This window comes from Sebastes umbrosus, chromosome 16, assembly GCF_015220745.1.
Source record: "Sebastes umbrosus isolate fSebUmb1 chromosome 16, fSebUmb1.pri, whole genome shotgun sequence".
Lineage (NCBI taxonomy): Eukaryota > Metazoa > Chordata > Actinopteri > Perciformes > Sebastidae > Sebastes > Sebastes umbrosus.
This window is the reverse complement of record NC_051284.1, coordinates 10,785,902-10,798,962: the sequence shown is the minus strand read 5'-3', so window position 1 is coordinate 10,798,962 and position 13,061 is coordinate 10,785,902. Positions and strand designations below refer to the sequence as shown.

Here is a 13,061-nt window from a genome sequence, read left to right as displayed (position 1 = left end):
CGTCGCACAGTGTGTGAGAAGTCTACTTGTCTCTCAGAGCACTTGAATTACAATATGCTGAAAGGTCATTATGGATTTTTTACCCAATTATGCCAAAAATATTCTGCCTAATGACACTTTCATTTGTTCTCACAACCAATAAAAGTGTTGCTATAACATTTAGTTTTAATTTTAAATGGATGAAAAACATGAACTTACACGTTTTACATTTTTTCTCCACCAAGAATGGAGAGTCAATAACGTTGGTAAAACATTGGCTATTTTGTTATTACTATTACATTAATTAGGGCTGATGTTTTGTCTTCCTTCTTTGATAAAAATAAAATGCTTCAGGCCTCCCTTTCTTTTGACCTGTTTGCATATTTTTATATTATAAATTAACAGACATTAAGCACAAGATTGAACTGCTGTATAGTATAACTTCTCATTTTAGAATTAAATATGAGAATAACTTGTACTGTAGGTAGAGTTTCTTGCACACCTACATTGTCCATGTTACTTTGCATTGCAAATTGTGGCATTTATACCTTTCCTGGAAGGGAAGACAAATTAGGGAACAAGGAAGATATTACTATATTGTGTACATTTAAAGTTGAAACTAAATTGTTTGGTGTCCATTTAAAAAAAAATGTTCTGCACTCTCTTTGAGGAAAGGCGATGTCCTCATTTGATAGGAAAACAAATGTAACCTCTGTGTTGATAAAGATCTGATTCTTGCGCTACCTGAAGAGGAAGAGCGAAAGTCGCCAGTTTAGCAGCTCTTCAGTGCTAAGCTGCCGAGATAAGCCACTCTCTAATGTGTGAGCTCAGACTGGGGTAAGGTCAGGCTTTGCCAGTACTACCATGACTCTTTCACACTGTGCTCTGTGCAGACCCATAGTCCCCAATCTGTTACACAGCGAGACAGACTGCAAGTCGAGAGGCATCCATGGAGTGTTTGGCATAGTGGCATCATAATGAAATTATATCATGCATGAAGAAGTGATTGCAGGAAAGGCCCTTTTCATAATGATTTAATTTCTTGGATTTCTTTAAATGCAGCTGTAGTTTGTACTGAATCATAAACGATATGACGATCTGCTGTAGCATTTATCTTGAGCTTCCCATTTCTTCTTCAGAGCCATTAAACGCCTGTTGACATTTTAAATAAGGTTGAGTTATTCCAGACTGGCATACCTTATATGAATTGTAGCCCATGCTTTGTCTCTGTCAGCTCAGAGAGAGCAGCATGTTTTGCTCCATTGCTTTAGCCTGGCAGTCTGTTAATCATTCTCATTGCTCAGAGTGGATGATGCATTGCATGGCCAAGCCAGTTATTAATATTCTCTCCTGACTAGCTATGGCACCTCGAAAGCGGCGAGTCCACTACATGGCTGTTAGTCAGAGTTCACAATTGCGCCATGCTGCAAACTGAAAGCTTTATGAGCTAAACCGAACCGTGGAAGATGAGGCTCTTGTCAATACTGATAGAGAAAACTAAGTGAATTGGCTCCAATCGACCCCCCGATAAGGAACATCAATTTGGCCCAGCGAGTGCTGAATTATGATTGACATCTCCAGACTGGCACAGCTTGGAGCACATTCAACAGTATTAGAAGCAGCTGTATGTTATCAAGGCCTCAAATGAGGCTCACACAGCCTGTTACCTATTGCAACACTTTAAATTGTATCATGTGACAGACTTGCCCTCTCAGCAACAGATTTATGATTGAACTCGTTTTACTGTGGTCAAATATCAACCTGCTCACTCAGCTATTGCTCACAAAGCACTTTCTGCAGCTGAACTGTTTCTTGTTTTTGTGTTCTCTGTGGCCAAGGAAAACACGACAACAGAAAGTACGTAAAATACAATATAGCATCTACATTTCTATAACACACAGTTGTAATGGACTTTTTTTTTATACATTTGAGTAAATTTAAAACTGGGGGTAAAGAATGTGATTTAAAAAATGTGTTTACAATAGTGTAGTACTTGTGTAGCTTCCTTTCATTTAGGGCTGCAACTTACGATTATTTTCATTATCGATTAATCCATCAATTATTCTCAATTAATCGATTAGTTGTTTGGTCTATAAAATGTCAAAGAATGGTGAAAAATGTCAATCAGTGTTTCCCAAAGCCGAAGATGGCATTCTAAAATGTTGTGTTTTGTCTACAACTCCAAGATATTGAGTTTACGGTCATAGAGGAGTAAAGAAAACAAAATATATACACATTTTACAAGCTGGAATCAGATCATTTTTATTTTTTTCTCGTAAAAAAATGGCTCAAACGTAAACTTGTAAAGATTATCTTTCCAGATATTCTTGTGGTGTGAGGTATGCTAAGAGTGTTTTTTACATCCCCTGATCGGCTCGGAAGTCCATCCAGGCCACACCGATCTCAAATCGTAAATATTAAACATGTACAATATATTGCGATCGGATCTCCTGTTGTTTGTGGGGAACCCGAGGACAGGTGATGACGCAGTCACGTGGGAAAGTAGGATAATTAATTCAGAACCAAGCTGACGGAAGGACAACCACCACCGTCATGGCGGACACGGCTAATGCATGGGCTAATGCATGGGCTAATGCAAAACGCAAAGCATAAAGTAGTAGTAAGGTTGACCTCAGAAATGGAGGACCAATTTGTTAATTTGTGGCAACAACACAAGGGTTTATTTAACATGTCTCCATGACTTCATCCATCCATCCTTCTTGAATTTTCAGTACAAAGTAGTGCAAAAACTAACATCGCTTATTCTTCCTGCCTGTTTGTTTAAATTAAATTCACGTTTCATCGCAAGAGATTTTGCGAGATTTACGTTTTTTTAGTTGGGACTCTTGTTGTTCATGAATGGAATCTGTTGGTGTGTGGTGTGCTGTTTTGACCAAATTGTTGCTCACCACACATTTTAGAAGCAAAACTGTTAGATTTAACATAACATGTTGGTATGTGTGTGTGTGTGTGTGTGTGTGTGTGTGTGGTCTCTCACATTTTCAAAATCTGTTAAGATTTGAAAAATCTGTTAGTGTTGGCCAGCCTTAATCAATTATCAGAATAGTTGACGAACATTTTTTTATAGTTGACAACTCATCAATTCATCATTGCATCATTCCAATCACCACTAATCATAATCATTCCATTTTAAAAGGGTGAGATTAAAATATAAAAACTGTAATTGATGAAAAGTATCATTTTGGAACCGGTTAAAGTACTGCGTCTGTCAGTGAGCCTTCTGTGGTCTCCCTCATGCATATCCCCAGATGATTGCCAAAAGGAAATCCGAAATGAAAACATCTCTCTAATCTTTGAAATGATCAATCTCATTAAGCCTCTTTAAGTTGGTCCTTCTTTGTTTGTAGAAAACCATTTAGTGAGGGAAGCGCCATCTATGGTTGCATCCATCAGCTTCCACATTAGCTACCACCCCCGTATCTCTTCTACTATGTGTTGGCACCCTCCAGGCATCCCTCTGCCGGCGCTCTTAAAGAGTCCTCTGTGTCTGATCTGAGCTTACTGCCAAAGAAACATATCAGTCTTTTCTCTCTCCTCATCTCCTTTCTGGCAAGAATGTAGTGCACCTGCAGTTTTAGCTAGCCCAGAGCTAATGCAAATGAGTGTAAGTCTGATCAAAGGCCCGATTAGACTGCTTTTTAGAGTATGACGCGGCATATTAATGATTCTCCTTACAGGTGGTATAAATGGCATACATTGTAAGTAGCCCAGAGGGTTAAATATGGTTTGACACCACCTTTTGAACATTAGCTGTGAGTACTTATTATTAGTGCATGTGTTGTGTGCTGATTAAGTTTGAACAGTGAGCTGTGGGAACAGTAGCCAGTTTAGTTTGGATTGTGTAAATATACCATAGGCTTCAGCTGACTAGATGACCTTCACCCCGTTTGGTTAACAAGCCCTGCTATGTGTGCACTGCTGTGTGCGCTCTTTTAGTGCTCGCTGGGCAAACTCAGTTTAACATCAGTTCATTAGAATAGCAAGCAACAGAAAGAGACACTAATTATTCAGTTGAAGCTTAAAATCATGCTGCTTTGCTCACCAAATGGATGGCGTCCTTCTTACCATGGTTGCCATGGGGTTATATAATGTGGGACTCAGCAGTTCAGTCGACCCTTTCACCATTGACCCCCAGAAGTCACAGTTTGACATTTACTGACGTGATGACATGTCTGAATTCTGTTTATCCAGCCAGAGGTTGGAAAATAATGCCATAATCTTTGCACTGACATTTGGGTGGGCTATTTTTCCATCGAGTTTTTTGTAGAAATGTCAGCGAATTTATGATATCTGCTTCCATAGAACATTTTGAGAAGATGCTGTGTTTTTCTGCCCTTCAAAATATCACATTTTGGCCCTCAGCTCTGGTTGCACGCTATCATTTTCCAGCTGGTCCTCTCACATGGGGTTGGAACATCTGCCCTTTCCCTGACAGCTAACAGGAAACATATCACAATGGAGAACAGTGTCATCCAACGCCAAACCTGCCATGGCTGCTCTGTCTGACATGCGTTTATTAATTCCACTAGAGAAGATTGCAAGTCTCTGCATCATTACATTATCACTGTCAGCAGACCATTGTTCATACAGTTTTAGGTCATTAACAGTAAGGAGGACTTAATGATCCCCTTCTAAAATAGTCAGTTTGCTGTAATTTAGGCAGCTGATGGGCAATAGCTGAGTATTTAGCTTTGGTCAATAAGACATAGAATTACTAGGATAACATTTGGAGCAACAATTGACCCTTGCTTTGTTTTGTTCCTGAACTTGGCGGGGTTTTCTTAACACCCATCTATCCCTTCTCTTTTTCTCCTTTTATTAGTTCTTCAGCACTCTCCCTTCTACAAAAAGTGCTATTATGTGTGAATCACATCACTGAGTGTTGGCATTAACGTCGTTTCCTCAAACAGAGGAGTTCTGAAAATCAAGGGAGCCAAGCTATCGGCTCATTCAGCTGCAGTCACCAGTGTTAAGACACATGGTTTCCTCCCACCATAACAGCCCTGTGTGATCACAGCTCTCTACAGCTGCTGTTCATCCAGCACTCTGTTCCTGCCTTTGACATGAGAGTCTTGCGGATGGAGGGGTGTCAATTGAAGGCCACAGCAGTTATCTTGTTGGGCGCAGAGGATACAGTGTCATCCCCCTGCATTTCCAGGGGCCGTAGAACAGGTTCTGTCTCTTTCTGTCCGCATGCTGTTACCCGAGAAGTCAGCGAAGCCCATTGAGTGAAGGGCCTCGCTGGATATTGCAGTTCACAACACTGACAACCATTGTACAAATTCATCCTTTCAGACAAACATTTCCTTTACAAAATGTAAGACTTGAGGCCCTGACACACCAAGCCGACGGTCGGCCCTCAGACAGTTTGGGGGCATCAGTAAGCGTCTGTCGGCCTAGTTTTTATTGTGTGTCCCAGACCGTCGGATAGGCTGTCCGTGTCGAAGGCTTTTTGGCCGATTCAGCATGTTGAATCTTGAATGAAGCTAAGTGGTGAGTGTCGGCAAACGCCGCTTTTGTTTCATGTACATCTCATAACAACGGCTTGTATATCCTGCAGACCTCGGTCTTCCGGTGTGGTTTCCCTTTGAATGACGAATACAGACTACCACTACCTGCTGGTATGGAGAGTAATTAGGCTCATTGGAGATGAGCCAGGCCTGCGCAGAATCGATCACCGGCGCTCGGCTCACAATGCATGGCAGTTCAGAGATCAAAGCGGCCGCAGTTTTTAGAGCCAGGCGCCACAGTTGCTCTCCACCGACTGCAAGACCCAGGGCATTATGGGAAACGCCTGGCTGTCGCCTGGTCAACAAACATATCTTGTGTGGTTGATAAAATGTGGTTATTTATATAGCACTTATCAAAACGATTACAATGTGCTTTGCAAGGCAGATATAAAAATAAATCCAATGCCAGATACACTTACATTTCCACATATATTTGCAAACAAATATAAATAAATCCGAACGTGGTCTGAAAACTCACAAGTAGCCTACAGATCCGATCTAACTTTTCCTGTGACTTCTTGTAAATTCTTTGAAGGCTGCTGGAAACGGCTGGAAACTTTCCGACTTGACCGCAGCTTTTCGTCCCTGATCTCGCTTACTTTCCAGACGAGGCGCGATTCATCTCGAACGAGCCTATTTCCTCTCCTGCAAAGCGCAGAACGTACGTGCTAACTGGCAGTCGGCTGTTATCTTTGCAGTGTGTTCAAATGCAACTTGTCGGCCAATACAAAGGCAACGTGAGTTGACGCAACAGTCGGCCTTCATCGCTGCTAGTTCTTCAATGTTGGCTTGGTGTGTCTGGGCCTTTAAACCAGACAGCAGGGAAAAACTTGTACTCAACCTGCAGATAATTAATGGCACAGCATGTCATTACTAACAGACAGTACATGCAGAGTTATGTCATTTTTCTGTTATAGTTCTTTGTTATAGTTGTAATTGCGTTCACATAAGCTTTTACTAGCACACCTTCCTCAGGTGAATCAGAGGTTATAACCAAAGGGACCAGCTTGTTCAGCCTGACAGTGTTGGAGTGTAATGATCATATTCTGCTGTTGAGCTCACATTAACAATTGTATTATGACGGCAAGGATGATGTATTCTATTATGTTTGATCCAATATTTTAGCATACACAAGACAAACAAGAATTCTGAAATATTTGTAGTTTTGGTACATTTTGGTTAATAATTTAAAGATTGCTGTTTATGTTGTCATTTTTTTATATACATTGTCTTTATAAACATTTAGTGAACAGATGGCTTTCCTCATGCAAGAGGATTAATGCTCACATTTAACCCTTGACATACTTTATGCAGCCTGGACATACACCGACCTGTTAGTACAGATACACTTTGAATTTTCAGTCTTTGTCTGAATTCTACCACACCGGGAGGCTGATCAGTCAGGGTCTTGTCAGCCTTTTCCAAGATGGTTAGCGTCCACCTGAGATTCTTGCTTGCTGTCAGAAGGCATGTGATCTCATCTTCTCTTCTTTTCTCGCTTTAAGGCCTCTCCCTCCATCCGTCATGCTCCAGTGGCTGGTTAGGGGTATTTGAGCAGATGGAGAACAGTGAGTCTGAAGGCTGGAGAGCATAAGATGATGGCCCTGTGACATGCAGCATGACATATGAAATTGACCAGCCCCCCTCACCCCTTTCCCCATCACCTCCTCATGCATGCAACAATATTCAAATTAGAGCTGCATGATTATTATTCAGACTTCCTCTCTGTTCTTTCTCTATCTCTCTTATGCACACAGGTACGCCGTTTACACTAATCAGACCTGTTTGATATTAAGGAATTCTATTTTGTGATTGTTTATTTAGACATGTTCAGATCATGATTGCTTAAGGCGTTACATTATTTTCCTTGGAGCTGATCTTAAAGAGACAGACTGGTCTAATTATAGAACACAGGGAGGCCAAAGCAACTCTTATGTTGTCTGAGGGATTTTGCTGAATGTGAAAATATTAAGCAAGTCAGCAGTAATTTGGCTTGAACCTGTTTTAGCCCATTCACTGACATGCATGATAAACATGCCCACGCTGTCTCAACATCAACACACATATACTGACCCTTGCAACCTCCAAATTTAGTTTCCCGTTCTCTCATTTCCTCTCCTTTCCGCTCCTCTCCTCCACTGTTTTCCAGAGCTTGCAGGCTAACCATGCATTCAGGAAACTGTAACAGGAATTCAGTGTTAAAAACTGAACCACATGATGGGACAAGACCTTCAGACCCCCCGACCCTCGGGTATTGCCCTGGGTCACATTCTTGGTCCATAATTACTAGAATAGCTTTATTGCGGATTCAGATGCATGACTTAAGCTTGATTTATGCTCGCCACATCTGCAAGGGCCACAAGTGTCCATGCGTCGGGCTTTCGCCTGTCAGTGCACATCCACATTTTTCTAACAACAAAATGAAGAACTTCGAGAATGTCTGTTTGCTGCGAGGAGGAACCCGCATAGAGTATAAAAGATCCAAGCGTTTCCTTGTCACGATTCTACGTCAGCTCAAGTCCGTGCAGCCGTCCTTGCGGAAAACATAACCGAAGCTTTAAAAGCATTTTGGGGTTTGCAACAGCTGTGAATTAATGTGTAGGAAAATTAAAACCCTTAAAGTCACATTCGGGAATTATTCTTAGCCACATTTAGCAAGAAAGTGTTATTTTGTTTTTGTCTTTGAGAGGTGTTTGTGTGGGTATAAGCTCTAGTCCATTCTCCACAGTTAACTGCACATCTCCAGTATAATGGCCCATGGGATTTTCAGGCAGGAGTGTTGTTTTTGGTACAGCAGGAGCAGTTTATCATTCCAGCTACCGATATTGAACACGAGCCAGCTAGGTTAGCTGACGCTGCCAGCTCAGAGATAAACACAAAGAAACCAATGCTTACAGCAGTGGGAAGAAACCAGCTATATCCAGTGTTTCTGTAAGAAAACACCATATAAATGCTGTATGCATTGCATGTTTGTCTGGCAAGTACAAGTCAGTCAAAATACTAGCCACAGCCATAGCCTCTGGTGTTGGCTGTTACAGCTCATGCCAGAGGGGGAGAATTGCTTCTATGTACTTTTCACTGGCTGTAAGACTAAGTCGCTGGATGGACAATCATTACTCCCACCATTAAAGTTTTCCTTAAGGTTCCCAGGGTGTGTGGGTGTGCACTCGTGTGTGTCGGTATTTGTGCTTAAATGTGAATTGAGCAGATGTGATTAGCTTAATGCCAGGAGCAAGGAGCATTTAATGAAGTGTTGCCTTGTTTGAGGGAGTTCGAGCATTGGACGTGTTCTTTAGTGTGCAAGACACAGAGTGGAAATTGCTCTCTGGCTACCTGTGAGAACAGATTTTAAAATATTATTAATTGCTTTTTTGCATACCTTGATCCAACTCCTAGTTTCGTATCAGTTTCTAAACTTCCAATCTGCATCTGCAGATGATGCCTTGCTGGTTTTTCCTACGTCAAGGCAGAAAACTAATGGCAGTTCATGTCTTCGACTTGATCTTCTCATCATACGTCTTTATTATCTTTGCTTTAATCTCAGGGCAAAGATAAGTCATCTGAGTCTTTGTCACACGCCACATCATTCCAGCACTCCCCATGAGCCGGACTGCTTCTGGGAGTCTTCCAGTTAGCCATGTGGTAGAGGGAGAATCACAACAGAAGGTGAACCTTAATTGCTGTTATTGTGCCAGGACTCCTCCTGGCCTATATTTGATTATTCAGACCAGTCCTATCTCATTACCACAGTTGTATAAGTGTGGCAAATGACAGGGGTTCATTACATGGAGAATTTTGGATTTTGTCAGTGCCAGTCTGTTTATGACTGATACACATGTACCACCCATTTCCCTCATTAACTGTTGCAGCTTGAGCTTGTGTGGCCGTCAACGTACCTCAGCCTGGCTTTGATCCAGATCACCCCCTCTCCATCTTCATGAGACCACACAACCACATGAAATAATCCTCACACTAATCCAAACTGAGATGAGAAACTAACATCCTAAATGGTGACGTAAAAACCTTTTGAGGAAAATGTGAATACCTGAGTTCCTGTTCAAAACTGTTTGTCTTTGTACATTAAATTGTGCTTCTCCTCTGTCCACCTCAAACAGTATTAAGAGGAATCATTTATACTGCGCACCATCAATCCCAAAAGGGATGTTTTTAGAAATCTCTGCACTCTTTCAAGGATTGTGCAATGATCAGTTTGGAAGGCAAAAGTTGTTTCTCAACACCTCCAAAAAGCCTGTCATCATCATTTCACTAATGATAACAGGTGAGGGGTGGTGAAGTCACGTAGGATAAGGAAGTCAAGCAATTTGCCTTGATGTAAAACAGATGAAGTCTGCAAAATGGGAAGCAAGTGGAACGTCATCTGTGCAAAAGTGATGTTAAACAGTGTCACTTTTGAATTAAAGAGACAGCAAGTCACGTAGCAGCTACAGAAGCATTCAGGTATCACTAAATAGTTTGGTGAAAAATTTGTAGTGGCAGTTTTGTTCAACTTTCTGTACAATGACGAACCTTGACACATTGGCACACACAACTATGCCATAGATCCTAATACAGCTGCATGGATCTATCTTTTCATATTATGTTCACATTATATGTATACATTTTGTCATATGGAGTGTATGTTGTATTTTCCTTATGTTGTTACTTTATACACACAACATCCATCTTTAATTTTTTCCCTGTTAATATTTTAAATTAGTAAAGCTTTTCCTCATAAACTGTGAAGTTCATAAAGGACAGAGGGCGTCGTATGCTGTACAGATTGTAAAGCCCCCTGAGGCAAATTTGTGAATTTGAGCTATATAAATAAAATTGGCTTGACTTTACTACAGCTGAGAAATACTGACAAAATCAAATACTGTATTAGCATATAAATCAATTCAACATGACTAAATATTTGGATGACTGTTGGTTGAGAAGGTATACAGAAATTCTGAGAAAGAAAGTCAACAGCAAAATGTATATAATGACCAAACAAGTAGCATCATTTGTTGTTTATTTAAATGAGTTTGGATTATTGTATTGTCTCATTAACTGCAATGCTGCCTTTAAGACCAGGAAAACACAAATGGAAGCTATACCACAATATTATAATAAACAGAATTCTAGACAAAATCTATTCTCACTTATAGATATATATCAAGATATAGCTATATCAAGTTATTGCCCAGATCGAGATACAGTTGTAGTATCTGGATCTAGTACCCCTAGGTGTGCTTTGGAGTACTATAGGGGGTACATGAGGTTTTTTTTATTAAATAATTTAATTTAAAAAATATCAGTCTTGCATAATTCCTAAAATATTTATACTGTAAAAAGTTAAATAAAAATATAAATGTAAGTTCCATAAACTACATTTTATTTTCAATATTTCTATTTTCAACTGTCAACTGCTGCAAAAAAATGCAATCTCGTTCCCGATTACGTTTGTTCAGTTACGTTTTGTGCTGGTCAGGGGGTACTTGGCTGAAAAAATGTTTCAAAGGGGGTACAATTTTTGGAAAAAGTTTGAGACCCACTGCTCTATTTTCATGTAGGAAACTTGTTTTCATTCAAGATGTTATTGACAATGTTTCTTTTTTGTTTCTTCACAGATATCATTGACAAGAGTGAACTGAAGCCGTTCTTTGAAAGCAACTGTTCTCAGATTTATTTTATCTTCTATGAAAATTTCATTACACTGGAAAGCAACTTAAAACTAAAAGGTGAGTGCAAACGTTTTTTTTTTCTTCTTTTTTTGTGAGCTGCACACTCACTAGTTGACCACCACCCCAAATGTTGGTTTAATAATTAACGCTCTCCCTGCTCTCTATGGTATGCATTACGACAAGGGTTCATTTCCCTCTGCCCCACATTTACAGATAAATGAGCATAGAGCCCAATTTCTGTGTGTGGTGAGCTGACTCCAACACTATTAGGGGTAGGGGGTTAATTCCCACCGGGAGTGTGCTCTCATGTGCGTAACAGAAGTTCCTTTGAATAATTGTTCACCAAATGGCCAGTATTATTGTTTCATTATTGATGAAGCTAATGCAGTCTAGCTCGCAGCTATGTGTTTAAAAACCTAAGTACTTTCCTTGTGTTTCAGGGAACAAATCTCAAAGGGAGGAGCTGGACTCTATCCTCTTTATTTTTGAAGTAAGTCATCTGTGTTACTGTCTCCCATCTCTGATTTCCTCTGATAGCTGCTACAGCTTCAACCTGTTTACTGCTGAACTCTGGGGCGGGAACGTAGTTTCCATGGTGCCGTACTGCATGCAACTCCGGCTATACTTCCTGAATTTGCCTCAAATAGCCTGGAAATCATTTGGAGATTGTGCAGATGAGAAAAAAGCCTTTGCTCAGTCATTTTCCAGCCTTTGACGGGTTGCAGGATAGCTCTCTGTTCAGGTCTTGTTTTTAAAACCTAGGTGTGTATGCAAATCAGAGGAGGTAGGTTTTGTGTCTGTGTGTGCAACGCATTGTTGGTTCTATGGCACCTCCCCTCTGTTTTTCTGAACACTCCTATGTTGCACATGCAGGTTAAAGTCCCCCACCTTGTTTTCCCACCTGACTGCAGAGGCGGCTCCAGTTTCCAATACAAACAGCCAGCTCTCCAGTTACATTTGCTCAGGGCAGGGCTGTAAGGATGGCAGCAGATCAAAAAATAATGGGAGGGTAGTCTGTTTGTCCCTCTTTGTACAGTATGTCTTGTCCTAGTTTTTCTAATCACTTGGGAGCCCTGTGCGGGAGTGTCCGTTACATTATGTCTAGCATAGAGGAAGTCATTCCAGCACAGAAGAGGATCTTTAACTTTGGATTCGGGCCCACTGACCAATTCATTTGTTTGTTAAAGTAGCATCAGTCAAGACACTGCTGTTATCTGTCTTTAGCTATGGATTCCTAATTTGCTAGTCGGGCATATCTAGAACCACTTGGACTCTATTTTCATGTTATCACATTACATCTTTTTCAGTTCTGTCTGGGTGATGCGTTATGTGCTTTTTAGTGTATCTGCTGATGCTAGACTCAAATGTTCAGGTGTGTAATTTATGGCTGTCTTAGCTTGCTGTATCTAAGATATTTTAATAATTGATCAAAATTAGAGCTGTAAATCAATTAAAATATTTAATTGCACGATTGTCCACAGTTAAATTAATCACATATTTTTTATTTGTTTGAAATGTACCTTAAAGGGAGATTTGTCAAGTATTTAATACTCTTATCAACATGGGAGTGGGCAAATATGCTTGCTTTATGCAAATGTATGTCTATATTTATTATTGGAAATCAATTAACAACACAAAACAATGACAGATATTGTCCAGAAACCCTCACAGGTACTGCATTTAGCATGAAAAATATGTTCAAATCATAACATGGCAAACTGCAGCCCAACAGGCAACAACAGCTGTCAGTGTGTCAGTGTGCTGACTTGACTATGACTTGCCCCAAACTGCATGTGATTATCATAAAGTGGGCATGTCTGTAAAGGGGAGACTCGTGGGTACCTATAGAACCTATTTTCATTCACATATCTTGAGGTCAAGGGAC

The 13,061-nt window shown here is 40.4% G+C and overlaps 1 protein-coding gene across 7 annotated transcripts in view; it reads left to right on the top strand.

Annotated features, from left to right (window-relative positions):
• The window catches only part of ralgapa2 (Ral GTPase activating protein catalytic subunit alpha 2), a 116,432-nt gene that overhangs the window by 10,058 nt on the left and 93,313 nt on the right, over positions 1 to 13,061 (top strand). For all 7 annotated transcript variants that reach the window (XM_037796715.1, XM_037796712.1, XM_037796714.1 and 4 more), the window contains exons 2-3: positions 11,123 to 11,233; positions 11,617 to 11,666. In XM_037796715.1, coding sequence (XP_037652643.1) covers positions 11,123 to 11,233; positions 11,617 to 11,666 — 161 coding nt within the window. The remainder of the gene's footprint in view (positions 1 to 11,122; positions 11,234 to 11,616; positions 11,667 to 13,061) is intronic.